The sequence below is a fragment of the Melozone crissalis genome, unplaced genomic scaffold, assembly GCF_028551555.1.
Source record: "Melozone crissalis strain CALT ecotype California unplaced genomic scaffold, PUWL_Pcris_2 ptg000042l_1, whole genome shotgun sequence".
Lineage (NCBI taxonomy): Eukaryota > Metazoa > Chordata > Aves > Passeriformes > Passerellidae > Melozone > Melozone crissalis.
In genome coordinates this window covers 7489430-7516408 of record NW_026535820.1, presented here as the reverse complement: position 1 = coordinate 7516408, position 26979 = coordinate 7489430, and the positions used below count along the sequence as shown (strand labels likewise).

Genomic DNA, 26979 nt, shown 5'->3' with positions numbered 1-26979 from the left:
TCAAATAGATTCCTTGCAGAAACATTTCGCTTTAGAGGTGTTTTTTTTTTTAAGTCATATTTCTTACTGTTACTCTCTAACTTTTAGCTATGTAAGTTTGAATTTGCCTCCCTTTGTCCCTTCTCCTTTTTTGTTGTACTACTGTCATTGCATAATGGTATTGTCTTTTGATTCTGCCAAAAAAATTACCTTGTTAAGTGGGTAGCCTTACACTTCCTATTTTATGCCCAAGTAGAGAAATGAATACACACAGTTGTCTCTCTGGATGGATGGGTAAATCTCAACAAAGCTACCCATGGTGTTGTCAGCACTGCACAGACTACAGAATCACATCCAACTCACATGACAAAGGTGCAGATTTACAGTAAATTCCAATGGGAATTCACCACCATCCCTGTTAGGATGTGCATTACCAAAATGCATTACCAGCTTATGGGACACACTCAGGCTTGCAGTTTAGGCTAGGCTTTAGATTGTCTCAGCCCCTGCAATCAGCTACTAATCCACACACACAAAAGTAAGCAAAGGCACCTACCTGGCAATAAAGAGTTGGGATTAAAACAGGGTATTGTTTTGGACTTTCCCTGAAAAAATGAATACAAGTCAATCTCAGCTCTAGCTTCTAATTAAAATGCTGATGAATGCTGAGGTAAAACACATTCTGTGTTCTTTTACCATCAAGCCTTGAATTCCTGTGGAAAGCAACCTCACTAAGAGCACCCATTTAATCATCATTGCATTTCTCCTTGCAGCTACACAAACACATATTTTTATCCTATTTTTTATTTCATTTTTAAGCTTATTCCAGCAATTTGTTAACTTTCTGCCTTTAGCACCTGGACTTCTTTCAGGTCCCAGCCTTGAAATTCTCTTCATGAAATTCAGGGGTTTCATATAAAAAAACAAGGGCCAAAGTGAGCTTTACTTAACTGATGTGGATAACCTTAATAAAATAATGCTGGTCCCACATACTTAATACACAAAAATGTTATGTATGCCAAAGTGTGTTTGATGCTGCTCCTTTGGGAGGCACCATTATAACACAGTAACACAATGGTGAGGCCTTTCATGACCTTCCTCTGCTTGGCTGTTGTCTCAGTAATGAAATTAGAGTTACATACACTATTGTTTTCTCTGATACTTTCATAAATAAGGAATTTATAATATTAAACATCATGCCTGAAGTTTACCACGTAGGATTTGACTAAAAGATTGCAATTTCTTTCTAAATTTTCTTCACTTTGATATCTACTGAAGTGAATGGTAATCTCTTCAGACCAATAAAAATGTGTCATCCCTACATCTCAAAATCCTTTTAAAAACAAAGGAATGTATGATTATTTCTGTGTTACAGATCATGAAGCAAAGAGTTGAAAGTAACTTGCCCAAGGCCATTTAAAATAGTGGCAACATTTTGGAGAGCACTCAAATCTCCTCAATCCTGCTAGGATTACTACCTGTCCTTCAGCATGCCCAGACATAATACACTTGACAAGTTGGCATTGTATTTTTGCTGATTTCCCTGCAAGTTAATATGGGTGCTCAGTCCATCTGTTCTTTTCCTCTACAAATTAAAACCAGGTAAGTTTGGAGACATGGCTGCTGGTGTTCACTAAGCATGTTGCAGTGCCTGCACTCACACCGATTCCATGAAAATCACTGAAAATGTAGGACTTGCAAGCAGTTACTGGTATAGATCAAACTTTCTGGCCACCAGGAAAAGAAAGTATAAAAAATACATACTAGCTGAATAATATTATCTGAATAAAACGCTGAGGTTTTCATGCTGGCCACCAAATGATGGCTTTTATATGTGGTTTTACCACAGACACACCTGAAATCTTTCTCTTGGGTCCATACAGTCCCTTTGCTTACTGACTCTGGTCATTAAAGGAAGGATTGCTTCAGACAATTCCTTACCTTGTACTGGATGTCCTGAAGAATTTCAGTTACAGCCTTCAGGCCCACATGCTCTTTTCCTATCTGAAATACAGCAAGCAAAGGTGAATTTCAGTATCTTGGTATTTCAGAAACTGAGGCAAAACTCAGGTCAACCAGAACAGTAAGTATTATAGCTGTTTTTAGTTTAGCTACACAACCTTGTTTTAATCAAATACACTGATACATGGATAGTGTATTTGATACTGATACATGACAAGTCCAAAAAATTAAATCATTATAAAACCACCAGCCAAAAGTAAACAGGGCTTAAATAACTTTAAAGCAGAGACAAACTCACAGAACAAGAGAAAGAGTCATAATTAAGGTTGGTTTTTATTAGCCCTGATGTACAGCCCCTGTTCTCTGTGGAGTCAAGATCATGCACTATTGTGGCATATAGATGCCTAGGATACAGTTTGTCCTTACCAGTTTTTGTCAAAAAAGTACACAGAAAGGAACAGAGTGAACAAGCATAACAGAAAATTTTTGAATTTGTTCCCATGGCATTGCAAATCTGGCCCAAGGTATCCCTGAAGCTCAGGGGAGTTTTTCCTGCCTGCAGAGCACAGAACAGCAGATTCCCTCTCCCACAGCATCTCTGGGATTATGCCAGTGAAAGCCAGGCTGCAGCACTGTCTCTACTGAAGGCACAGAAGATGGGGCTCTAAAGAAACACACTGAGATGAGAGATTCTAATTTTATATGGATGTTGCTCACTCTGCACACTAAACTCAGCTGCTTCTGACTCAAATCACCCATTCCAGGATCCTAGTTTTACCTTCAGAACAAAATCAGGAGAGGCAGAATGGTCTTCCACTTGATTTTTTTGCCAACATGTACAAATACAAGGTGAGGAAATAACCCAGCACGAGTGAGAATGGGAGAGCTAGACCCTGAAAAATTTGTTTGCTTTTTGTTTCTCTTATAGAATGACAGAGTAGCCACTGGAAGGAAACAACTGAATGTCAACAAAAAGTACTTTGTTACTTCTAGGAATTTAAGAGCATTTTCTTTTGTTTCATAATGGAATTTCAATTTCAAACCTTTTGAAGTGCATAAAAGATATTTAAGTTACTTCAAAGATTCTGCTTCTAAATTAATAATCCCCAAGGCCTGTCACTTAAATCAGTGTAAATGTTTTCATTGACTTTAAAATAGTGTATTTTGAGAACCATGGTACAAAATTACTTTTCCATGCCTTTACCAAGAAAAAAATGGTCACCAAAGTTCCTCTCCCTGTTCCTTTAATAAACACCTTAAATATTATTTTTCCTTGGTCAGTTGTAATTATGCCTTTCTTGGCTAATGAAAAAGCCTTTTTGGAATGCTTACGAACACTGATGTGGGTGACAGACCAGAAATGGAAAATGTATCATTGAAGTTTTAAATTTATTTAAGAACTTATATATAACTTTCTAACTGACTCGAAGGTTACCTCTGCTGGAATGAGAAGGTGACTTACATAAGCAATTATCACACAGCCCTCTAGGACACAAAGCTGAAGACTTTCTAACTTCCATTTTTAGCAGTTCTATCTGAGTGTTGAGATGGTAACCAATGCACCTTTAAATTCAGAGGTAAAGCTCAAAGGCACTCATAAACTCGTTATGAAATATGACAAATTAATAATATCACTGTGCAAGAAAATCCATTTGATCTAAGGATGAACTTTAAACCTCTTCTTCCAAACCCATTTAAATAAAACAGTTTGCCATTTCTCATGAGGAAGATGAGAATCTGGTATTTGAGGACTAAAACTGAAAATCTTTATAGAGCGCAGACCTTGAAAAACCTTCAACAGCAATTAGATTATAGTGCTAACTTCCAGATTTCATTACACCTTGTCCCCAGGAAGCTTAAAGCCTCCTCATTGCAGGCTTTTCTGAGGGTCTCTGGCAAGTCTTGTTAACACTCTCAGTCTCTGGAGAGTGATATGACTCCACCTCACATTTGTCCTGTGTGCAGAACCACACTTGTACCTGTGTTCCGGAAAGCACAATTCTACTGCCAGTTTTCAGCAGTGCCAATGGCTTTGTAGGCCTTTTCTTTAATCTTTCCTCCTCTCCTCTCTCTATTTCCTCAATCTCTGAACAGCAGACTCAGCCAGGAATTAAGAGAAACACATCACAGAGATAGTGAAGCACTTGTCCCTCCTAACAGCCCTCATTCTGCTCTCAGAGGAATGAAGATTGGATGTCTACTTAGAGCCAGAGTCCCAGAAAGGTGCCTAACAATCTGTTATCCCTTCTTTAATGAACATACTTCCAATATCCTGTTCAAACAAGAATTGATTGCTTAGCACACATATAGGAGACATGACTGAAAAATATCTTGCAAATAGAATACCGGCAGTCATACATTGTTTTCTTTCATGAAATCTTTAAAAATTAAATAACATGGGAAGGACCTCATTATCCTCAGACAAATGGCAGTGCATCATAACAAGTGTAACACAGGAAACTTACCTGCACAAACAAAGCAATAATAGCTATGCCGTGCTTCTTCCCTACTGCCTCATCAATGCTGCTGTACAGTGTGGAGTTCCAGTGCATTAGATGAAGCTGAAACAAAGCAGTGCAAACTGAGCAAGAGAGAAATATGTTTTGTAATTAAAACCAGCAGCAATTAACATCAATCAACAAAGCCTCAGCATGTTGTGTGTGCATGCATGACTACACATATGTTCATGCTCCTGGCTGTGCATGTAGGGATAAGTGGATTTACTTACGATAGTTCATGTTGTAAATATCAGGAACACCGAGGAAAAAAAACAGATAAAGTTGCAGTAAAGTGATGTAAAACCAGTTACCAGAAATCTACATCAAAGGTGGGAATGACTATAGTAATGATGATTTCAACAACCCTCTCAACCTGAATACTGAAATAATGTCAGCTAATGAAATCCACCAATATTGCCCCTCGGCCAACTCTCTCCCAAGACAGAACGAAGGGAAGGGAAGGAGGGAAGGAAGGAAGGAGAGAGGGAAGGAAGGGAAAGAAGGAAAGGAAAGGGAAAGGAAGGGAAAGGAAGGGAGGAAAGGAAGGGAAGGAAGGGAAGGAAGGGAAGGAAGGAAAGGAAGGAAAGGAAGGAAAGGAAGGAAAGGAAGGAAACTATCTACTGATGAAAGGCAATATGCATTTTGAACATGAGTTTTTCCAGAAATAAATGTAAATGTAATCTCTGTGCCTAGGTCTAGTAACACTGTAGAGTTCCAATATCCTAAGTACAGATGCTTTGAAGTTTATCTGCCAACTCTTAGACTTAATTTCCATTGTAAAATCATGCTCAATGTTTTGTTCAGTCATGTGTCTAAGAATTTAAAATGTCATTTTTATAGCTAACATTGTTTCCACCTTCAGCAAAATTATTTTTTAAAACAGTGTATCTTCCTATTTTGTTTTTTATTTCTGTGCAGAAACAGCCTCTGTGAAATGCTTATTGCCCCTTACACAACAGGAGCTCATTCAGACATAGCATTTCAGAATACCAGTTCTTCAAGCAATCCCTCTCCACTTATTTATTTCCAATACGAATTTTAGGTACTCCTCTTGATGACTGTTATTCCAAAAGTAAATACAAACTTTTAAATGAACATATTGTAAATTGAATTAAATTCCAGGTTATCACACAAATAATTTTTATTCATTTTGATCAAATCTGCTGTAGGAAGAAAATTTAAACACTTTTCTTAGCAAATACAATAAATCATTTTTACATGAGAACACTAAAATAAATAATCTATTTGTCCACAGCTACAAAACTTCTAGACATACAAAGGCTCCCTGTTAGAACTAAGCCCATGGATTTACTCGGTTGCGTGCATTTTATCAGTACTAAAAAGCTTTGTTACACATTTGATTTGCCCTTGGATTTTAAAGCCAGAGGATCAAATAATGTGATTGCAGTCTCTGAGGTCTCTCCACAAGAGCCTGGCGTTCACACCAGCTCCCCACTAGAGGGGGATCACGGAGTCCCACAGTCCACACCAAAACCCTGACGTGAAGAGGGAAATGTGAAAGAAAAATTGGTTGTGGTGACTTCAGTGGGGATGGCAGTGCAACATTCCCTTGGAGGTGAAGTCTAATCTGTCTGCATTCTGACAACAGCACGTTTTCTCTAAGTAGATCCAAAAGGAAAATGCTGAACCCCAGAAAGAGGAAAATGAACAAGCACTTCAGATTGTTCAAGCAGTGACCCCAGTTTTTCAGAAACACACTGTCCTATCTTAAGCAGCAGGCTCATCAGGGCACAGATTTCCCTATGATAAGGGAAATTACCGAGAAAAATGACACAAAAACCTCTGTGTAATGCCATAAAATGTTAAGAGCTCTAGAATTAGTCTGTGCAGCAGTATGTGTATATGTAAAGGTAATGGTGACACCTCCAGACTGGGTTCAGGTTTAGTAATCAACATCACTGAAAAACAGGCAATCAGCACTTTCTGGTCTAAAGGTTTTTGTAACTTTGAGGGTCTGCTCAAGGATGTTTCAATTGCATAGTAGAGTCCTTGGAACAAGATCCATCATTTTGTACTGAGTTGCTAACACCCAAAGTAGAATGAATTTCTGATCTGTGTTTAAAGATGGCCATAATAGTGTTAAAGATGGCCATAATTACAGTGGATTAGTGATATATTTTTTACACAGCAGGTTGCAAACTTGCTGTCATAAACACCAAAGACAACAGGTAGAGAGCACTCCTAAACCCATGACAGTAGATGACTGGGGAGTGCAACAAAAAGTGGTCAGACTCATATGTTCTTTCTACATAGCACTCCTGATTGGTAGTGCTAACAACAGCACACTGGATGCACTGCAGTGTATTTGTTACCTTCCCATGTCCTGACCCAAGGTGATATTCGGAATTAGCTCTTCACAGAAAATGTTCTATCATTAGTGATTTACAAACTGAAATTAGAAAGGCAACCTAATGGAAAATAATAATTAATACCATTTTATTTCCAAACAGCAGGCCAACATGTCATTTTACTCTATAAGACCATGCATGGACACTCAAATAATTAAACACATTTGGTTATGCACTTAAATAAATGGAAGTCAAATTATTTCTTCTACAAAGCAAGAAAAATGTAGCTCAAAGCAGAGCTGGGTGAGTACATGAAAAAATAATTCAGAAAGTGAGGTAGCAAGGAAGTAGTAAATGCTTGTCATAAAGCCTGTGGGTTTTTTAAATCATGTTTCATCCTGCGTTCTGGAGCTGTTCTGACATTTGTGTGTTCTTTTTTATTTGTAATATAACATCAGATATAAACATCAGACAACAGTTTTCCAAAAAAAAGATGGCAACAAGTCTACAAACATTACAAAATCTCAACTCTTGAGAGTACAGACCACAAAAAACATGGCCTATAACTCTTGTTAATATTTATGAGAATCAGATGTGCACAGAGGAAAGACCACAGGGCTTTCACAAATCTTGAAACTGCCACAATGATATAATGTCCATGCACATGGACAATGTCATATCCATGCCTCTGTACCTCACAACTAGGAATAATCACAGAGGCTAACAATCGTCTGTATTTCAGTAACCTTCATTTTCACATTTATTTGAGACAGCTGTTTGAAAAGTGCTCAGTCACAAGGGGTGCCAGCCCCTGATATGAACAAACCATGCAGGGCTTTTTAAACAATCAGTTACAGTGCATTGGCAGCTTCCCATTGTGTGGTTTTCATTCAGAGTACAAACAGCCACACATGTCAGTGTGGCAGGAAAGGCTCTGCTCACCTTGTCAGGTAATGTTTTGATACTTCGCAGTTATGGTAGTTCTACACAGCCAAAATGAGTCAGCTATGCTGATACTGATTATCGGTGACTGGCTTGACATGCCAGACAGTATGTTTTTACAAAATAATCAGAAAGCCATCAGAAAATCCTCAGCACTCAAAAAATCCACTTTTCTCTTGAAAGAACCATAATTTTGGGCCTTTTAACATTACAGCTGTAAATCAAAGGATTGTAGTAGCACCTTCTTTAAAACCAGATAAACTGAAAACTCATGAAGGCAAATAATAATAAAGTGCTGATAAAGTTGATTTGCTCTGAAGTGAACAGCTGGAGAGACTCTCCTACACAGTGAAGATTAAGAAATAATTCCAGGTAGCAGAGCAAACCCCCTGGAAGGATTACTCTGTATGGAAAAAATTCTGAGACACTTCTCAATTTTCATCCAGACCCCACTCAACCAAAAGGCTACTGAACCCAATCCTTATTTAGCAAAAGTTGACAGACATTAGCAGGGGGCCTGTCCCAAAACAAGACTTTCTCTAAGCTGAGTAAGGACCTGAGATTCTGGCTTTAAATTCAATAAACATTTATCAAAATAAAGCTCTACCCCTTAAATCCATTTCTTTTTCTACCACAGAAATACCTTCTATGTCAATATGAAAAGGCTTTCATGGTAGATTTTTACACAAAATCGGAGTCCTGGGATGAAAGATTCTGGCAAGAATCAATGTATATGACCTATCAGTTCTGGAAACCAATGTCTCAATAAAAAACACAATTACAAAAATGTACATTTTTCCCCTGTCTGGGGCACTGACTGCTCTGTGGAATTCTGCAGGGTCTAAAGCTCACTGAGAGCAAAAATGATCTTTTAAGCTCTGCTGATGACCTTACTTCATTCTCAGCACACAGATAAAATATATAACGACAGGATAATTTATGTTGGAAGTCATCTCTGAAGTTCAACTCTTTCACAGCAGCACCAACTTCAAAGTTAGCTACTAATTCAAAGTCAGATCGGCTTTTTCAGGTCCTTGTCCAACTAAGTTTCACGTATCTCCAACGACAGAAGTCTCACAACCTCTCTAGATAACCTGTTCTGTGCTTGACCTCCCCATAATTTATTTCTCCTTCTACCTAGTCAGAATGTCTCCTGTTGCAACCTGTGTCCCTTGCCTCCTGTTCTTTCACACTCCCCAGGATTCTCTGAGCCCAGGCATGAATTGCCTGTGACCGCCAAATCAGTGTCTCGTGATTGACTCCTGAATGGTGCCTCTTTCCCAAAGCTCCTCAGTCACCCACTTGTTTGAATGACCTTGTTTCACCCAAGCTTACTTTCAACTAAGCTTGCCTGACTCTTAAAATGTCAGGAAAGCTGCTACTAGCTCTGTCCCTTACTGTGACCGACTGCTGTGCATGTGTCACCCAAGTGTCAGACCAAAAATGACACAGGCTGATTCCTCACAGGAAAATACACCCTGAAATAAATCACAGCTCATCGTCTCCTATGAGGCATCTGATTAATGGTACAAGGAGAAGAAGAATCCTGCACCAACATTTCTGCACTCTTGTATGACCCTAATGTTCCAAATTTGCTAAGAACCTGCACAGTCTGGAATATCCTGCTACCATAAAAAGCAGCTCATATGTTATATGAATACTTTCTGCTTTCTTTATGAATACTTACTGCTAAATGACTGAAACTCGAATTTGCTGTTCAATGTGCTGTGTTTCCACTGGCTAAGTCAGGCAGTTTGGAATAGAGTACCAAGCTCATGCTCCATAGGAGTCAAAAGGAAATGTGCCAACAGCAAAAATCCTCCTGACCCCCTGGCACCAGAACCAGGCTCTACAGGGGCCTGATAAAACCACTGGCAGCTCAGGCAGCAAGAGACAACAAGAAACACCAGCCCAGCCTGGGTGGAGGTCCTGCCTCAACTTAATTGGTAACCACAACCCATATTGCAAGAGCTTGTGACATGGGGGATTATTCTGTTCAACAGGCTCCTGTTTGTGCTCTACGAACAGTAGAAGACCATAAATTTTAAATAATTCCTCTTTAGATCGATAGGAACATCTGATTGGGACACAATCATCAGTGTGCCTGCTTGAAACTGTGCAGCTGGCACTATCAACCATTGCATTTTTCCACTCTTGATTGAGAAGCTAATTATTACAAAAGCTTCTTTCTTCAGTGCATACTGCATCATGTGTAAATTAATCTTCTAGTAACCTTTGTTCTTTGCTCAGAACTAGGATACACAGCCATTCCTTTTTAGCTGTGCCACCAGCTGTCACAAGCTCCAGGAAAGTCCGCTTAGTCTAATAATATTACAGGATAGAAAGCACCTCTCAACAGATCTCTTAAGATGAGAGATTTGTCATTGCTCTCATATCTTCCCAATTCTTATTTCAATGTATACAGGCTGTACATTCAAATAATAATAGGGGAATACTGCATCACAATGTCTTAATCAGAGGGGCACCTAAAACATGTCAGTCTGGAAATTCTGAGCAGACTGGGTTTTGTGATATTTCTGTCACTGCTGAGAAAGAGTGTAGCTGAAACACCCTTTTGATTCCATAAACACTGTCTCAGGGACAAATCTATATCTCTAAGGTAAATTAAAGCAGCTTTAGAACTCCTCTGCTAAAGATTATAGAGGTATCAAAGTTTCTCCTGGACTCATCCAAGTTTGCCAGGGATCAGTACATTCCAGTTTCATCCACAACATGCCATAAAAGCTGAGTGGGGAACAGTAAAAATGGCAAACTCTGACTACCTAACTACAGCCAGCAGGAAGGCTTTTTCCAGGATTGAGAGGGATGAAATGAAGCTCAGGATTTCAGCTAGTAATAGCGGAAAGCAACAGAGTCTAGCTGTACAATAATGATGTGTAATTTCAACAGCAAAAATATTGCATAAGTCGCATCTCAGGAGGGCAAAATGTGGAAAAATTGTGTCTTGCTATTTTACATGTGCACAAGAATTTATGAGTTGATACTTGACTTGGCACTGAATTGTTTCAGGAAGCAATTGACTAAGCTGTTGGCAGTGACCATAACATACAGTAATTAAGTTCCAAATCCTCACAAAGGGACCAAACCAAGGATATGACCAGGGCACACAGCTTCTAGAAAAGTGATTAAAAAAACAGAAAGTTAGTTATTAACAGCCTGAAGGAGAGGTTTAGGAAAATAAAGTTAATGGAATTGATACAGAGACTGTTGGAAAATGTCTTAGGAGAAGCAGGGGTACGTGTACATACTTCATGCCACAAAACAAAGAAACAAATACCCATAAAGTCTTCATGGTTAAACATTATAGTTTGGTCAACATAAACATGCTTCCTTTGAAAATGCAAATGCAAATAGAAGCAAATTAGTAGATCATGAACTCTGGGCAAAATGAAGAAGAGGATGAGAATGTCGTTAGATTATAAATTAGTGCACTTGGTTTATGCTTCCATACTTGAATTTTCCAAGGCTTCTATAGTGGATAGGTGCCAAAATGCCACTAAATTTCAGTATCATTTAAATGCTCCTTAAAATTCCATACATGAATCATTGTAATGAAAAAAATACATAAAGGGAATTCTTTGCCTATCTTTGAAAGCAACACGAAGTTCACCACTAAGAGACATAACTGAAAGCAGTTCCAATGAACACAGATGACAACACTGTTAGCATTAAAAATCTCTTATTAATATAATGTAGGAGAAGAAAAAGCACAGTTTCTGCTCAGCTTCTGCTTGTTATAATTTATTGAAAGTGTTAAAGATTGAGCAGATCTAGTCTGCGCTTTAATCGTCAGGCTCCAAGTGTGTTCAGAACAAGATGACATTCCCTGAACAAAGAAGTCTGTAATCTAAGATCAGAGAAATTAGGTGCATGCAAATCAAGATGGAGCAGAGCACAAAGTATCCTGGAGATACTGTTCAAACAACTTCACAATTACAGAGTGAGATACTACATGTTTCAGGTCAAAAGCTAAATTCACAGCTAAAACATGCTGAACATATGGTTGACTGGGACACCATGGTAGTCCAGAACCTTTGCTGACTGGTGCTCTCCTCTCCATGAACATCTTTGAAAGAAGAATAGCTGTAAAAAAGCTTATTTTTGTTGAATCATAAAATCAAGGACTGCAAAGACACCTTTCAAAATCTATTCTCTTTCCAAACAAGACAGCCTAGTGAAAGCAGTAGTCTAAGCATCTGTGTGGCATACCTTCAGATGTGCTACAAAAAAGGTAACGAATCCTGGGACTATTGAATTATTTGCAGCGTCTCAGGAAACACTATAGCAGTTTCTTTTGGCAAACTCACTAAAGAAGTATCTACATAACAGAATAATAAAAACATTGCAACATCTAATATTAAACAGGAACCTGTTCCCTTTGAAAAGTCTAATCACATGCAGCATCCTCATTTCATTTTACACAAAGAACTATTGGTTCATTTAAAAAATGAAATTAACAGCAGGAAGTACTGATGTACATGGAAAAACTCAAAACACGACAGCTACAAAGAGTAAGCGAAAAAGAAAAGCAATGGGAACCATCAAAATCCAACCAGCACTCTTCTTTCTGTTCTGGGAAAAGAAGCCAGAAGGTCTAAAAAAGTGGGGGGAAAAAAAAGGAATCTTCATGGTTAATGCAACTGCAACATAGATGTTTTTACCTATGTCCTTGTTTGCCCACAGGAGTCACTGACACGTAATATTAGCTTGCCTGTTTCTTAGGAAAATGACTGGCAAAAACATCATAGGGTTTCAGAGAAACTGAGGATACATAATTTGTCATCTGTATGTATTTTTTTTCTTCATGTTTGAAATCACAAGCACGGCTTATGTGTACTGGCATTCGCAAGACATTAAAAGAAAACAGGAATTAATCAAAATTAACTTTTTTTAACTGTAATGTAAGTATACAGGCTAAAAAAAGGACTGAAAAAGTCACGAAAGGACTGAAAATGTCCCTGTCTCTATGCTGCCAACTTTCAATATCAACCTAATGGTAAGAAACTAAACAGCTACACAGTAATTACTGTCAGATTCATAGCTCAGACTCTTCACTGTGCCAAGTTTCTGCTCAGTGTGCAAAGCAGGGAGCACCACAGAGCAGCTTATTGTTCCCTACCATGTTTGGCCCCAGCAAACATGTAGGCTGAAGTGCCCTGGGTCTGCCTTTACCTATGCTAACAGAAACAAATATACTTTCAAGCCTTTCTTTTTCCTTCCTTTGAAATATGAAAGCCGGGAAGCAAAGAGCAAGGGTTTTACTGCAAGATTCTCCAGCCTACCTTCACTCTGGGTTCTTACCAGCCTGAGAGGGTGCATGTGCACGTCTGCCTGTGCTTTTAATAGCTCCACAGTTAGACAGGGTGAAGCTTGGAAAAAAGAATGGACCTTGATGGACAGTTGATACAGACTAGCAATATCATCAAGAAGACAGAAAACACAAAAAGCTATAGGTTAAGCATTTAATTCTGGAAGTGTTATTTATATGACTAAGCATTTAATAAAAGCATGTTCCGTTCCAAAGTGTTGCCTGCAATCTATTGTCTTGGATTTAAAACCAGACTGTTCATATGTGGAAGGTTTTAAATCACCAATTTAATTTTCAATGGTAGATTCTCTCATGAAGGCAGAATGAAAAGCACTCCTTCCCTGTTAATTTGCCACGTTTTGTTAATAACTGATTTGTATCCCACAGTTCTCTGTGTTTCAAAGGTAATGGTCGGTCTTAAGATATGAGAATCTGCAGCTGCATATTATCTTCTTAAGTCATAAGCTTGACTGTTATCCAGGGAGCAGTTGTTCTTCCATAATACACTCCTCTAGGAAACTCAGGCAGGTTTTTGTTTTCCTGTAATGTTGGCTAAGCTTCCTTTAAAATAATAAACTTTGTTATGCTTCTCCAACAGTTTTCTCTTGAATTTCAAGTTTGCAAATTGTGCAATAGCATGCTATAATTTTCTCTTCCATAGCTCCAAGAACTCCACAAATTTTGCTACACTTTAGCTGTTTCCCCATTCAGCTCATTATGTGGCTTAATGCTGGGACAGTAAAAAGTCAGGAATGACCAGTATCTCATTAACAACAGTGTGGCCTATGGACTAGGGCATCCACAGATAGCCCTGTGGTTAAATTACTGAAACAGGATTTACAACCCAAGTTGGGTATTCTAACACTACAGTGTCTGAAACCCTTACTAGAATCCAAGCATCTAGGAATCATGAGTCAGTTCTCCCCCACTTGTACAGAAGGCATCATGTGTGACCATGGCCAAACAATTTAATCCCTTTGAATGTGTTTCCTACCAGTTCCTTGGCAATAGCAATAGAAGTCATCTCACTGAGGTTTTAAGGATTATATTGTTTGTGCTCATGATGTAACCAGGCACAACAGCAAATACTTCTGGAAGTCTCCTAAGGTTTTCAGATCTTAGGTGATCTACACGTTTCATCGTTTACCTCTTGAGGGCCATGAATGCACCATTAGCACAAATAACACAAAATTTGGGGCTAGCATCAAAAAGCTATTACTTCTGATTTTTAGAGTATTTGCTTATGCATTGGGGCCTGTCTTGGAACTGGTCCTGACTCAAGCATGCAGCATGGAAGACAACAAAATAAGGAATCTCCTTTCCCCTTCTTCAACAAGTGATAAGTTTTAGATAGTAAAACAGTTAGGCTTAGTGGTTAGGGCAAAGTGCCAAGGAAAACCAAATAGGAAAACCAAGGCAGCAGGAAACTGAAGCAAAATACATGCAGAGTGCCAGCAAGGATCATGGCAGAAATTAGAAAATTATGTACAACTGAAGCAAATCACAGCAAGGGCACACAGCCAAGAAAAATGGCAAAGACCTGAGCAGCAATCTTGTTGAGCTCCAAACTAAGTTTAAATCCTCTTCAGAAGTCCCATCTGCTAAGAGACTACAGAATGTCTTCTCCCACAGCAGCTCCATAAGTAGCCATTCTGTTAGAGCTGGGGAACAGTTTTCTATAAGGGTTTTCTGACAGCAACCTCTATATCCATGAATCCAAGCACTGTCAGCAAGACACTTGTGTAAGAAAGTCAATTTAAGGAGAAGCCAAAGCTGTAAATCTGCTCAAGAAATGGAAAAGAATTCCATATTTTTAAAAGTGTAAGAGGCTGTAGTGTGGCCACCACAGACAGGGGATGCTAAGAGCTCTTCTGTCCAGGGTTACACTCCTGCCTCCACAAGGATGCAGTGCCACCAAACAGGCTGCAACTGAACATCTCAACTTAGCCCAGCAGGGCTGCAAGAGAATTTGATGCAGGCAAAACACAAAGACTGCCTGTGGCTTCTGGCAGAACTAAACTGAGACTCACAGACTGAGATTAGATGGAATGGGGAGCCCTCTCTTCAGCTGCTCCTCATTTTCTTCTCATTCTCTTTTCCTTTACCCAGCTTTTCTCCCCTTGCAAATTTTTTTCCTGTTAGTTTGTCCTGTTCTGCTCAGTCATTTTTAGTTTGAACTATTTATTTCTTCAATGAATACTGAAATTCTCCATCCCGGTAGAAGTTATTAATCATAGATGATTGCAATTGCCACCTCAAAACTGGTTTAGGTGCATATGGGCCACAGAGCTTCTCCACACAAAACTCAAATGACTCTTAAAAAACAGACAAAAAGATAAAGAGGCTTCAATAAACATGAACAATACCACTCCTCTTTGACCTGGTGTCTGGCAGCTCATACATCTTCCACAACCCAATAAATATATTGTAGATTTTGCACAGAAGGGTAGCATATTTTGCTGCCTCTAAAGTTGTGTACCTTTTTCCACAGGGCTTAACTTAATTTTATTTCAGGTGTTACACAAGATAAAAGCATGTTTGTGCAAGTACATCAGCCTATTTTTGCACCTGCTTTCAGGAATTCACATTAGAAAGCACACAGGTGCATTCCTGAAAAATTTAAACTATATGTGAGTGAGCAAAACAAGGGCCAGTTGAAGCCCATATTGGCAAATTACCCAAAACCAAAGTATACTCCAGAGACTGCATGTGCCTAGTTAGGTCAAATTAACCCTCAACAACAATAAAAACCTAACACTGAAAGAACTTAAAGCACTAGCAATCTCAGGAGTCATAAGCTGCTCATGCGTGCTCTTACAATGATGGTAATTTTTTCTTTATCTCGTTGCTGTTTCATGTTTCCCTATACATTGGGAGGAGACCAAGGCCTCACAGCATTGTCCACCACAAAAAATCCAAAGAGAAGTCACATCAATTAGGGGATTGCAGAATGTATGATACATAGAAAAATGCAGAAAAATACTTAAACACCTGCACATTTGGGACTAGGATTCCACATAACATGATTCACTGACAGTCCTGGAATTTCTCCTAAGATCAATTTTGCCCACAGAGTGCTGTGTAAATCTAAGTATTACTGATACAGTTCCTAAATGGCGCCTACACAACATGCAAAAAATTTCTTTTGTAGAAATCACTGAGATTTAGAAAACAAAACTGAAAACATCTGTTTAAATATTGGCACGATTTTCCTGTATTTTTTCCACAATTCTATCCTCAAAAATTAGATACTGTCCAATGAAAATATCTACTTTAAACAATTACTAGTCTTCTTCATAACCTGACAAGGATATTAGCTATTACACAAATGTCATCATTTCCTTATAAGGCACACTGTGTTTAATCACAGCTAAGAGTGTTCACCTGCAATCATTCCAAAATTTAGAAGAGAATCCAAGACTATTAGTAACAAGTTAATATTCCACCAGAAAACTTGGACAGAGTCTGAGCAGAGTTCCAGACCTTAGCATGATGCTGCACAAACTCTTCTGGAATCTGTTCTTTTTGCCTCCTGTTAAATTCATAGATATCCTTCATTCAAAGGTCTTGTGCTGCCAGTATGAGTGGAATTAATTTTTGTTTTTCACAAGCAGGCAATCAATGCAACCAACTAAGGCAACAGGATTTACTCCTTGGTTTATCTTTTAGAGTTTATTATTTGGATCATAGTCCTAATAAAGAAACTACTGTCATCATGGTTTGAATTCTGCTTGCCATTCACACCTACCCAGTCCTTCTGCAGCTTGTCAGTCTCTGAATAAAGAGGGAGAGACACACTAGCAAGCACACTGTTTCCCAGGCCTTCTATTACAATTAAAAATACTCTGATTTATTTTTTAGTCCAGATAAGGTAATAGGAAAATGATTAAAAGAGACAGCAAGGTCAAATAGCCTTGGCAAAGAATATTACAAGTTGGCAAAAAATAAATTTCTGTGTTGAAAGCATGGTACTTTTCCCTCCAGAAATGCCAGAAAGGGTATGCACTGTGTGCAGATATCTGATTTCAGAGCTAGGCACAGAGAAAACCCCACACTGAAGACTGCAAAGGCTTTACTAGGTAAGTGTAATGTTAACAGCCTCACCTGAAGCCCTAAAGCTTTAACTGTGTTAGATGAGTACCTCAGGCACCATTTCTTGTTAACAAAGGAAAGCATCATGGTTTAAATCAAATCGAGGGTAAGATATGTGTTTTGCACTGTTACCTTCATTGCAGCAGGTATTTCAGTTACTCTGGAAGGGCCTACAGAATTAATTAGTTTGCATTTTGTTATTCAACAGAAAGGAACAGTTTTTATTGCTGTCCAGAACTGATTTTGGTCCTTGTAGCAATTGTATTTTCTTCTGTTCTACTCAAAAAATGTAGGACAGACAATAATAGTTTTTAATCTTCCTGCACATCTTGGAAACATTTTTTAAATTATTTTCTGCCAACCCACTTCTACTGAGAGCTTTCACATGGTTCGCAGCTAATGTAATCCTACATTTTAAAGAGGATGGATTACAGGGAATTATCCTCCTAGTTATATTGCAAGTGATGAAAGGAACCTTTTTATTTTCCCTGATGCAGTTCTATTTCACAACAGGAGCCTGGAAACAACTGTGCCTTTATGGTCAGTTTGTGTCTTTGGTCACACCACCATTTGACTAAGAGCAAGAGACAACTTTCAGGCCCCCTTATATTCTTCCCTGTTTCCCTTCATTTCAGAAGTAGTGAAAACTTTTTTTTCCCCATAAACCTGCATTGATGTTATCATGTGATTTACTTTCCCCTGCTGGATTTAATTTCTTTTTTGACTGTAAATTCATTCAGCCTGGCACTATAATATGCTGTGTTTATACAGAGATCAGATACAATGGGAACTCATTTTTAGCTGCTCCCATTTCACTTTGTTAACAAAAAATAAATAGCAGCAATTTGCAATTCCTGTCCTCTTCTATCTCCCTGTTATACATCAGAGGTAAGGGAAAAAGTCAGTTTCATTAGTTTGCTTTTCCTCCTTCTCCAACCCACACTCTTGGCATCAAGGAGAGGAATAAAGATGCCAAATAGTTCCTCTCCTTCCTAAACATCTATCAGCTTCAGGTAAATCACATGTGTAAATGTGGATTTCACTGCTTTGTGGAAATTTGTACTGTAAGGCACAGGTATTTGGTACCCTGTTCCATTTGCTGGCATGAAACAGTCTCTCAGTGTTAGGACCCTTACTAAACATGTAGCATATGCCATGGCCAATACATCTTTGGCCAAAAGGCAAAGTGGCACTCTTTTACGTGAAGTAGAACTAGTTGGTGAGAAGAATTTCTAAAGAAAGTTGCACAAATGTTTCCTTCTGATTCTTGCCCAAAGGGCAAGAGCAGTCTTCATGCTCTTTTTTTCATGAAAAAAGGGAGGAGTATTGGTACATGCAACCTCTGCTTTTCCTTGGTTTAAGAAGAGGCATTACCATATTTACTTTTGAGAAATATTTTTGTTTTGTTCTGCTTTCCTGACTTATTGCAAACACAGATTTTTCAGTGAAAATCAAAACACTGTCATATCGCTGTCTACATTCTGGTTTCTTCGGTCAAGGAAGGTGGAAAACACATCTTTGCTGAACCTTATATAAGAATATAAAAAAAAAAGAACTCAGCATCCAAGCCACATGAACAACATTTTTGGACAATATGTATTAGCTCAAGAAGCTGTTCCAGAGGTTGCACAAGTTTTGTAATCTACCCAACTTCACCATGAAACTATATATCCTAACGACATGCAAAGGCCCTGGCTGTGTAGTAAGAAGTAATGGATTTTTGCACTGAGAAACATGGGATATTACCCAACTAATACAGGATATTGCCTAACTTCTTTTATAGAAATTATGGTACCAAAGATGAAGAGACTAAGGAAGTAATTGAAGATTGGCCTTCCAAATTTGAAAAATTACACTCTTTTTTAAAATCTTTTACAAAGGTCATTACATGGTAATCTGAAGCTGTTTCACAACCATTGTGTCCAGTGTAATTAAAATAAAGCTGTATACACTTCAGCCCTAAAAAAACCCAGATTGCTGCTCCAGTCAATACTTAGTCTCAGATAGTCATCTCAGATCTCATCAAACTAAAAGCTGATTTTTTTTAGAACTGCTCAGTTCAGGTTTTAAAATAGAGTAGTAGAGTGCGTAATCTAGGCCAACCTGTTGTGTTGTTAATGTACCCACTTAAACCAAGCACTTCCATTTTCATATTACCTCTGATGTCCTTGTTTTCCTCTCACAAAGAGAAGAGAATCCCTTTCATTTCCCATGGAAATAATTTCTAGTTCCTTAGGAAGATGACCTGCTAGATTAATCACATTTGAAAAAGACCCAAACTCATGCACTTGGTGTGCAACATATTCCTAGGCAGGCACTGATGCACAAACAACTGCCAGCTTATTTTGTACAAAAGCATAAACTACAGCAGAATGCTTGGATGTAGCCAAAATAGGCATCAATTGCTGTTTGTGCTCAGTAACCAGCAAACTCAGTTCAGCTGATTAGAGCATAGTACTTGTAACACCAAGATTGTGGGATCAATCCCTAGGTGGGCCATTTACTTAAGAGCTGGACTGGATGATCCATGCGGGCCCCTTCCAAGACAGGATATTCTGTCAATCTGTGAAATCCAGTGGAAATCAAGGCAAAAATACATTCAGAATTTAATGATTTCCAACAACTGTATAAACCAATGCCAATGTCAAAAGGTAAGAAAATAAGATTTCCTGGTCCGTGATCAAAGCTATTGAGCTATTGTTTAAAAAAAAAAAAAAAAGACAAGGCTATGCCTGGAATGCAAACAGCAAATCTTCCATTCTGAAGTCCCAAGTGTGCTACCTAAACATTACAGTGGCCACAAGCACCCATTTTATTATTGCTCAAGTATAATATTTGACTTGGACAATTTCAGAGGGAATTAATATAACAGGTCTTTGTGCATATAGCAGAAGGAAATGCAGCTCATCTGTCAAAAAAACCTGCTCTGTACTTTCTTGCACCTTAAGGCAGAAGATGATGAACTGACCATCTTCTGCCATAAGAATTTATCTGTTTACAAAATGAAACAGTCACACTGTACTTAAAGGGTATTAGGGGTCAGACTTTTTTCTGCTAGAGAATTTCTGCATCAGTAATTATTTCTTGGAAGTTAGAGTTTAGTTGAAAGCTGCTTAGATGCAGGAAACAGAAAAACAGTGGCTTGCTCACCTCCAGGTGATGTTCTTCAACTGTGCCAGAACTCTGTTTGTGCAGCTGCTGTACTGCTTTTAAAGTAGGTGAAGAATGAAATCCCTTCATGACTTATTAAGTTTGTTATTTTGTATCTCTGGGTCAAGCATATTTTTCTCTGGATTGATCTGGAGTAGATAATTTTAGGTTTTCTGCAGATTATCAATAGACTGTTCCCACATACCACCAAGACTGTTTGCAAGTGATCTTTAATTAACAAAGAGACAGGAAATCCTAATAGATTCCCAAGAACAGCTCTCAGCACAGTTCATATGAGTATTTCTCAATCACCACATACTGGACCAGCCTTGAAGAAAAGCACTAAGCAGAGCTATTTCATATTGAATTGGCTGCTTCCTGCCTCAGGAGAACACTGCAGTATCCTGAAGGTCTTACTGCCCATATAAATCACATTGTATCTATTGTGCCAGGTAATCAGGATGCAGAAGTCATTGCCTTGTTTTCCCTTTGGTTGATGAGTCTTAGCCATTCAAACAATTTTGCACTTCCAAAACCTGCCTGGAATCAACCTGCAGAGGGGACCTACACATAGATGTGGTACTTAGGGACATGGTTTAGGGGAGGACTTTGGCAGTATTGGTTTATGACTGGACTTGTTGATCATAAAGGCCTTCTCCAACATAAGTGATTCTATGATCTGACTCAATTCAAACTGAAAACTCCAAAAGGCTAAGTTTATATATAGGAGGTTGTGATAGACCAGTGCAAAATAGCAAATACCAGAGACCAGAATCTGACCCACGAATCTTGAAGAAAGTATTTGAGCAACCCTAAAAACTAGATGGATGATGTAAGTCCAAAAGATTTTTACACTTATTTCTGCAGTAGGTCCTTCAATATTCTTTAATATCTTAACATTCTTTTCCATAAGACAGTTCTATTCCAGTAGCCAGGCACTCATGAACACTACAATAATAAATTTCCTAGCACTGAGCACAGTGAATAAAAGAAACAGTTTCAGACTCATGACGGATTATGATAGATAAATAAGGTAAAAATAAATTAAAGAACTCCATAAAACCTTGAGTTTCTTTAAAACAAATAGTGCACAACAAATGAAATAAAAGATAAAAGATACAAAACTGAAGTCACCAAACATCAGGGTTGGTATATTTTAAAAGTAGTCTTGCAGCCCAGGGGCTAAGGAATACTCGAAGCCATTCCTTGACAGATGTAAGCAATGGGACAGTGGGAAGTGAAAACAAACCACTGCTGGAGGGCAGGAGAAACAGAACCAAGCATTTTGTGTTGCCTATGACACAAACCCCACAAGGAGCTGAATTTTTTAAGACTGCATTATCACTTTGCTTTTATTTCAAAATCATGTATGTTTTCAGATCGTGGAGAACATACAGAGGGCTATCACATAATCTTCAATTTTCAAGTATGTAAAGCTGTTTCAAGAACAAATTGCTCTACACTTACTCCAAATCAACCTCAATTGTTATTACTCACCATAGAAATATTTCCAGTGGCTAGTTCTCCCCATCTATAGCTATTAGTCAAGGTGACATAGGAAGTGTTGAAATGGCAGATCTTGTTAGAACACTAATAAGAAAGAAGTTAATAATTCTGCAAGTTAACTTTACGACCAATTAATCATACAGTGTGATGAGTGCTGGAGGCATTCTATTCCAGATGCATATCCCAATTTACCTGCACTAAAGCACACCCCAGGAAGACAGCTTTGTGGTTGAAATATAAAGCATGCAGAGCTAAAAGGAAGTCGCTTTCAGGCTACCAAGAGTTCAGGCGATGAAATAAAATCTGTTGCATTTCACGGGTGTTATACAATGCAGAGCACTCTTACCTCCATGGGAAAGGCCTTAAAATTAACTGTGTGCTCAGAACCACGCTGGTTTTCTCTCCCCCAGTGAAACCGAACATCGTGCAGTTCAAACTCGTGTCCCCGAGGTAATGGCCCCCCTATTAACACTGGGAAAGAAGATAAGTGGTAAAGAACTTGCCTTTCAAAGCAGACAAGCCACTGAATATATTCTCCAAATACAACAAGGAGTCTGTGGCAATCTTCTATATTATTATATATAGAAGTGGTACCAGAGAGGAGAACAGTTAAGTTGACAGACTTGTCACCTTTACTTCTGAAGAACCTTGCAGGTACAGAACATGAATTGAGGCAGTTATGAAAAACAGTAAAACTGCTGTCATACTGAACTCTTTTGTTTTATGATGCAGAACTCCAAATAAAAGCATTGTACCTCTACCAGTCAGAAGAGGGAATGTTTATTTGTCTTATCAAGACATTAACTGTGTGCTCCAAACAGATGGCAGAGGTTCTGAATTGAACTGGGAAGTAACCTCCAAGTTGTCCAAATGTTTAATTTTCATCACCTATATTTACTATGGGTCACAAAAATGGACAGAAAAATTTAGATAGCAAATATTTTGCTGGGTAAAGGTGCTCACTCATATACCACCTGCCAGGCTTCTGAGATACTGAACGCCTCCACACCAAAATATAACCAAACCTACACACTGGAGCAAAACCAGCATACCTCATTTACTTAAAAACCGCTTCTAGGCAGCCATGGGTTTTTCTTAATTCAGTTTTTTAAACATCTGGAATTTCTTAAAAGCGTCTGTCCACAATCACAACACATGCACAAAAAAATGTATAGAGCTGCTCAGTACTTTGGCACTAATAGAGACTTCCACCAGAAGTAGTAAAAGCAAGCAATTGTGAGGCCCAACCTGCTATGGAATTAATCAATGGAAACATTTTGCCCAGGGATTTCTGAATCTGCTTGAGATCAAATATTACACCACAAGCTGGAGGTAACTTCCCACTAAAATCATTGAATATTGGCTTCTAGGCAGGGCTGAGTTTTCTTTAAGGGCATTCACAGTCTTCCCCAGAACCCATTAAATTCTAGCTTACATTTCATAGCCTTGAAATTAATCTTTTACAATCTCTGATAATTGATAAGGATTATTTAACTGCATGAAATATAGCCTTAGGGAATTAGTTCCATAATTTATAGCTATTTTGACACACAAACTATACCATCTGAGCTTGGAGCACAAGACTTGGTGTAATACTAAAACATAAGTTAGCAATTGAATCATATTACAATTGTACAAACACAAAACCAAAGGTATGAAACTGTAAAAAAATGAAAGAAAACAGATCAATTATGTTTTTCCCAAGCTGGAGGAAAAAAAAGTCAGATATTCCAGTTAATGCTCCTTTAATAATTCTTCACAACTTATCTAACAGCTATTTCTAAAATGAAATGTCCTAAATATAGGTAGAGATTCAGATTTGCTCCTTAACCTTGCTTTATCTATATTCTGTCTATAGCTATATCCCCTAGAGGGAAAATCTACAAATCCAGTGAATACTTGAGGAAACAACCAATTGAAGTATTTAAGAAATCTGGACAAACAAAAAGAATAATGATACTCAATTAGTGCTTAATTAGGACAATGCAATCATCATCATCTTCTCAATTAGGAAAATCAAATATTTTTTCTGTTTTAATACATTGCTCTGAGAAAAACTGTAACTAGAACAAATGTTCTCTATATTATCTGTATGTTCTCTATATTATCTGTAGTTCTGAATCTCCAGGAGCTTTGAAGAGTTTATTTCCAAGGCTTCAGTTAGGAGATGGATCCCATGATAAAACTATTTCATATTTGGTCATGGTCCTTCCACCTAACGCACAACACATATTCCACTATCAAAATGAAAGCAGCTGTGAAAATGTTTGCAGTTAAATAATGAGAAGGATTTGGGAACTCCATATGGACTGCGTGTCTTGAATTTAAGGATAAAAACATTCACAAGTACTGACAAATTTATTTTTAATATGTACCTTAATCAGTTTACTTTTTTCCATAAAGAACTTTTTCTTTGCTAACATTACATCAGATGAGGATCTCTTGAACATTAATTGGACAGAGTTTCAAAAGTATCCAGTGCTCAGTAGTTCTCAACAAAATAATTGGCCAAATGGATTTGTCATCAGAGATCTCCTGTGAGGAAAAGAAACTGCAGGAGTTTCTGCAATCCCTGAAAAATGGCCAGAATACTAGGTCAGGTTCAATCACAACTTATTAACGCTTTTCTCCTCTTGGTAGGTTTAATAAATGTTGTCCTCTCCCTCCCAAATTATTCCCAGTTTACAAAGGGAAAACGGCAAATTACGTAACATTAAATTTAAGAAAAAGCTGAAACTAAACCAAGAGTTTCTAAATCGTAAATCCACACTTCAGTCATAAACTTTTTCTCTATTTCACATTTTCTTATAATTCAAGACTCGTCTGTTTGGCATCACATTGCATTCAAGTATAAAAGAAGTCTTTCCTTTTTTCTAATTCTCCTAATGGTTTTGCAAAGGCATTCAGGTGTGTTGGTTCCATCTTATTAATCACCACTAAGTTAGAAACTGCCCTTGGGAAAGGTAGCATGGAAGGACTTGCATTTTGGCATATGAATTATGAGGTCACTTGTGGTCACTCTCATTTCCTCCACAGGAGAATTCAAGAATTCCTGATCCTTCAGGGACAACCTTATCCCTTGGGAAAAGAGCTCTGCTTCTGATGAAGACAGTAAAACTGACTGGAAGTAAAACATTTTTTTTGCAAATCTGCAAAATTCCATTGAAAGAAATGTTCTGTGCTGCAAAAATATATCAAAAATATCATAGAAATGAAATTATAAATCAAAGCATCATCATGAAGATGATGATTATTATTAACCCTTCCTTTTTAAAAAACTGTGTAAAACTGAACTGACTCCCTCACTTAGCACAGCTGCAGTTCCCAATACTACTGAGTTCTCAGAAGGAAACAGAAGTTGGAATGTCTCATGGTTTGACAATGTCCAGCTGTTTAAATGCCCCCAAAGGACTGTTACTAGCTAAGACTGGTTGGAATAACATGGAGGCTCTTCCAAAAACATGGCAAGAACTACTGCAGTGCTGGAAATCAAAGTTTACTTTTTTTCCTCCCTACTTTCTTGCCTCCTTCATTCAGAACAGCTTACCCAGACAAAAGGTCTGGATAAGATATTGCAACTTCACTTCTGTTGGAATTATTATTTTCTTCTAAATCAAATTTGATGAGTGACACCAAAAATGTCGTCCTTTAAGAAATGAGGACTGCCTTCTACTTGGTCCTCATCAATATTGTGAGTACATATGACTGGTGTATCTATCGTAAGCTGTCCAATTCTGTAGGTAGCATTCAGAATCCGCTCAAGCTAATGGGAGAAAGCACTATTAACTTACATGGTCTTTGAAACATGAGCAAATCTTGCCAGCTGTACAGAACAGTTTGGCACTACACTGTTTTAGCAATATTCTGAGTGCAGACAGCTGTTAATGCCAGCGGATTGGACACCACCACCACAAGAGGAAGTTTTGGGCATGCTTTGAGGCAATCTCACTGACCATTCAGCCTGGCATCAAAATCTGCAACTCCCATTGCAACACTTGCTCCTCTTCCTACCAAAGTCAACAGCAACACTCTCACCGGGCATAGTCCATGCGGAATGGGCACAACTGCTCCCAGCTGGGGAAGGCTGCTTTTCCTATGCTCCGGGACACGAGTGCAGTGACTCTTCAGGCAACACAAGCTTTAGCCGGGAAAATCAAGGCCATGTTTCAGCATACCTGATTTTGACTTCAGGGCAATCTGAATGGAATGCCCGTCGTTGATCACTTCGCAGTCACGACACACCACGTAGTTCGGCGACAAACGCACTTCCAGGAGCGAGGGGTCGTATTTAGCTTCTCTTGAGTTCAAGTTAATGGGCGACTGGTACTCCCCGTTAGCATCGGGGAAAATCAGCCCCCACTCCACTCCTAAGGCAGAAGGGAAAAGCGGTCAGGGGGACCCGGCGCGCCGCGCTGCGGGTCACACAGGCGCTGTCCCCGGCCGGGGAAGGGCTGCTCGGCCGGACCCCGCGGCTCCGCGCTGCCCTGCCGCCGGCGGGGATGGACGGGACGGCGCTTCCCCGCTCCCAGCGCCTCGGGACTGCCGGGGAGCGAACCCCGCCGTGCCCCGCCACTGAAATCCCCTCACCGCCTCCTCTTCCCCCGGCAGCGGACAAAGTTTCTCCCCGGCGGAGTCGCCGCCCGCTCCTCACCTTCCTCGTAGCCCCACTCGGGAGGCTCCTCCCGGCGCGGCAGGGGCTCGGCGCCCTCGATGAGGCTCCTGTCAGCCATGGGCGGGCGGCGCGGAGTGCGAGTGTGTGCGGGGCGAGCCGCGCTGGCGGCGCTCGGCTCCGCGCCCGGACCTCCCCCCGCCCTCCGCCCTCAGCCCTCCGCCCCCGCCCGCGGGCGGCGGCAGCGCCGGGGCCGGGCCGGGCCGGGCAGCGCCGGGAGCCGCTCGCTGTCCCGCGCACGGCGCACGCACGGAGAGCCCGCGGTGGGTGAGGCGGCGGCGGGCGTGCCCGGCGGGACGCTGCTCCTGAGCCTCCCTGCGCCCTCCTCGCCGCCCTCCGCAGGCCGCTCCCCTAGCCCGGCTGGGTGCGTGTCTCCACAGCTCCCGCTGCCCCTCCAGCCGGGCACAGGCGCGCTGTGCACCCGGGACACCCAGGGAGAGCGGCTTTAACAAGGCGAAGGGCAAAGCCCGGCGCTGGGGAGCAGCAATCCAGAACGGGGGACTACCGACCGGAATGCAGTTTGGCATTGGGTGCATGGGTCCC

The 26979-nt window shown here is 39.6% G+C and overlaps 1 protein-coding gene across 1 annotated transcript in view; it reads right to left on the bottom strand.

Moving 5' to 3' along the window:
- The window catches only part of CA8 (carbonic anhydrase 8), a 50005-nt gene extending 23473 nt beyond the window's left edge, over positions 1 to 26532 (bottom strand). Inside the window, exons 1-6 of the mRNA XM_054284890.1 lie at positions 26419 to 26532; positions 25943 to 26134; positions 22114 to 22238; positions 4407 to 4502; positions 1921 to 1983; positions 536 to 584 (exon numbers count right to left, since the gene is read on the bottom strand). Coding sequence (XP_054140865.1) covers positions 536 to 584; positions 1921 to 1983; positions 4407 to 4502; positions 22114 to 22238; positions 25943 to 26134; positions 26419 to 26497 — 604 coding nt within the window. The 5' untranslated portion in view covers positions 26498 to 26532. The remainder of the gene's footprint in view (positions 1 to 535; positions 585 to 1920; positions 1984 to 4406; positions 4503 to 22113; positions 22239 to 25942; positions 26135 to 26418) is intronic.
- Positions 26533 to 26979: the final 447 nt, after the last annotated feature.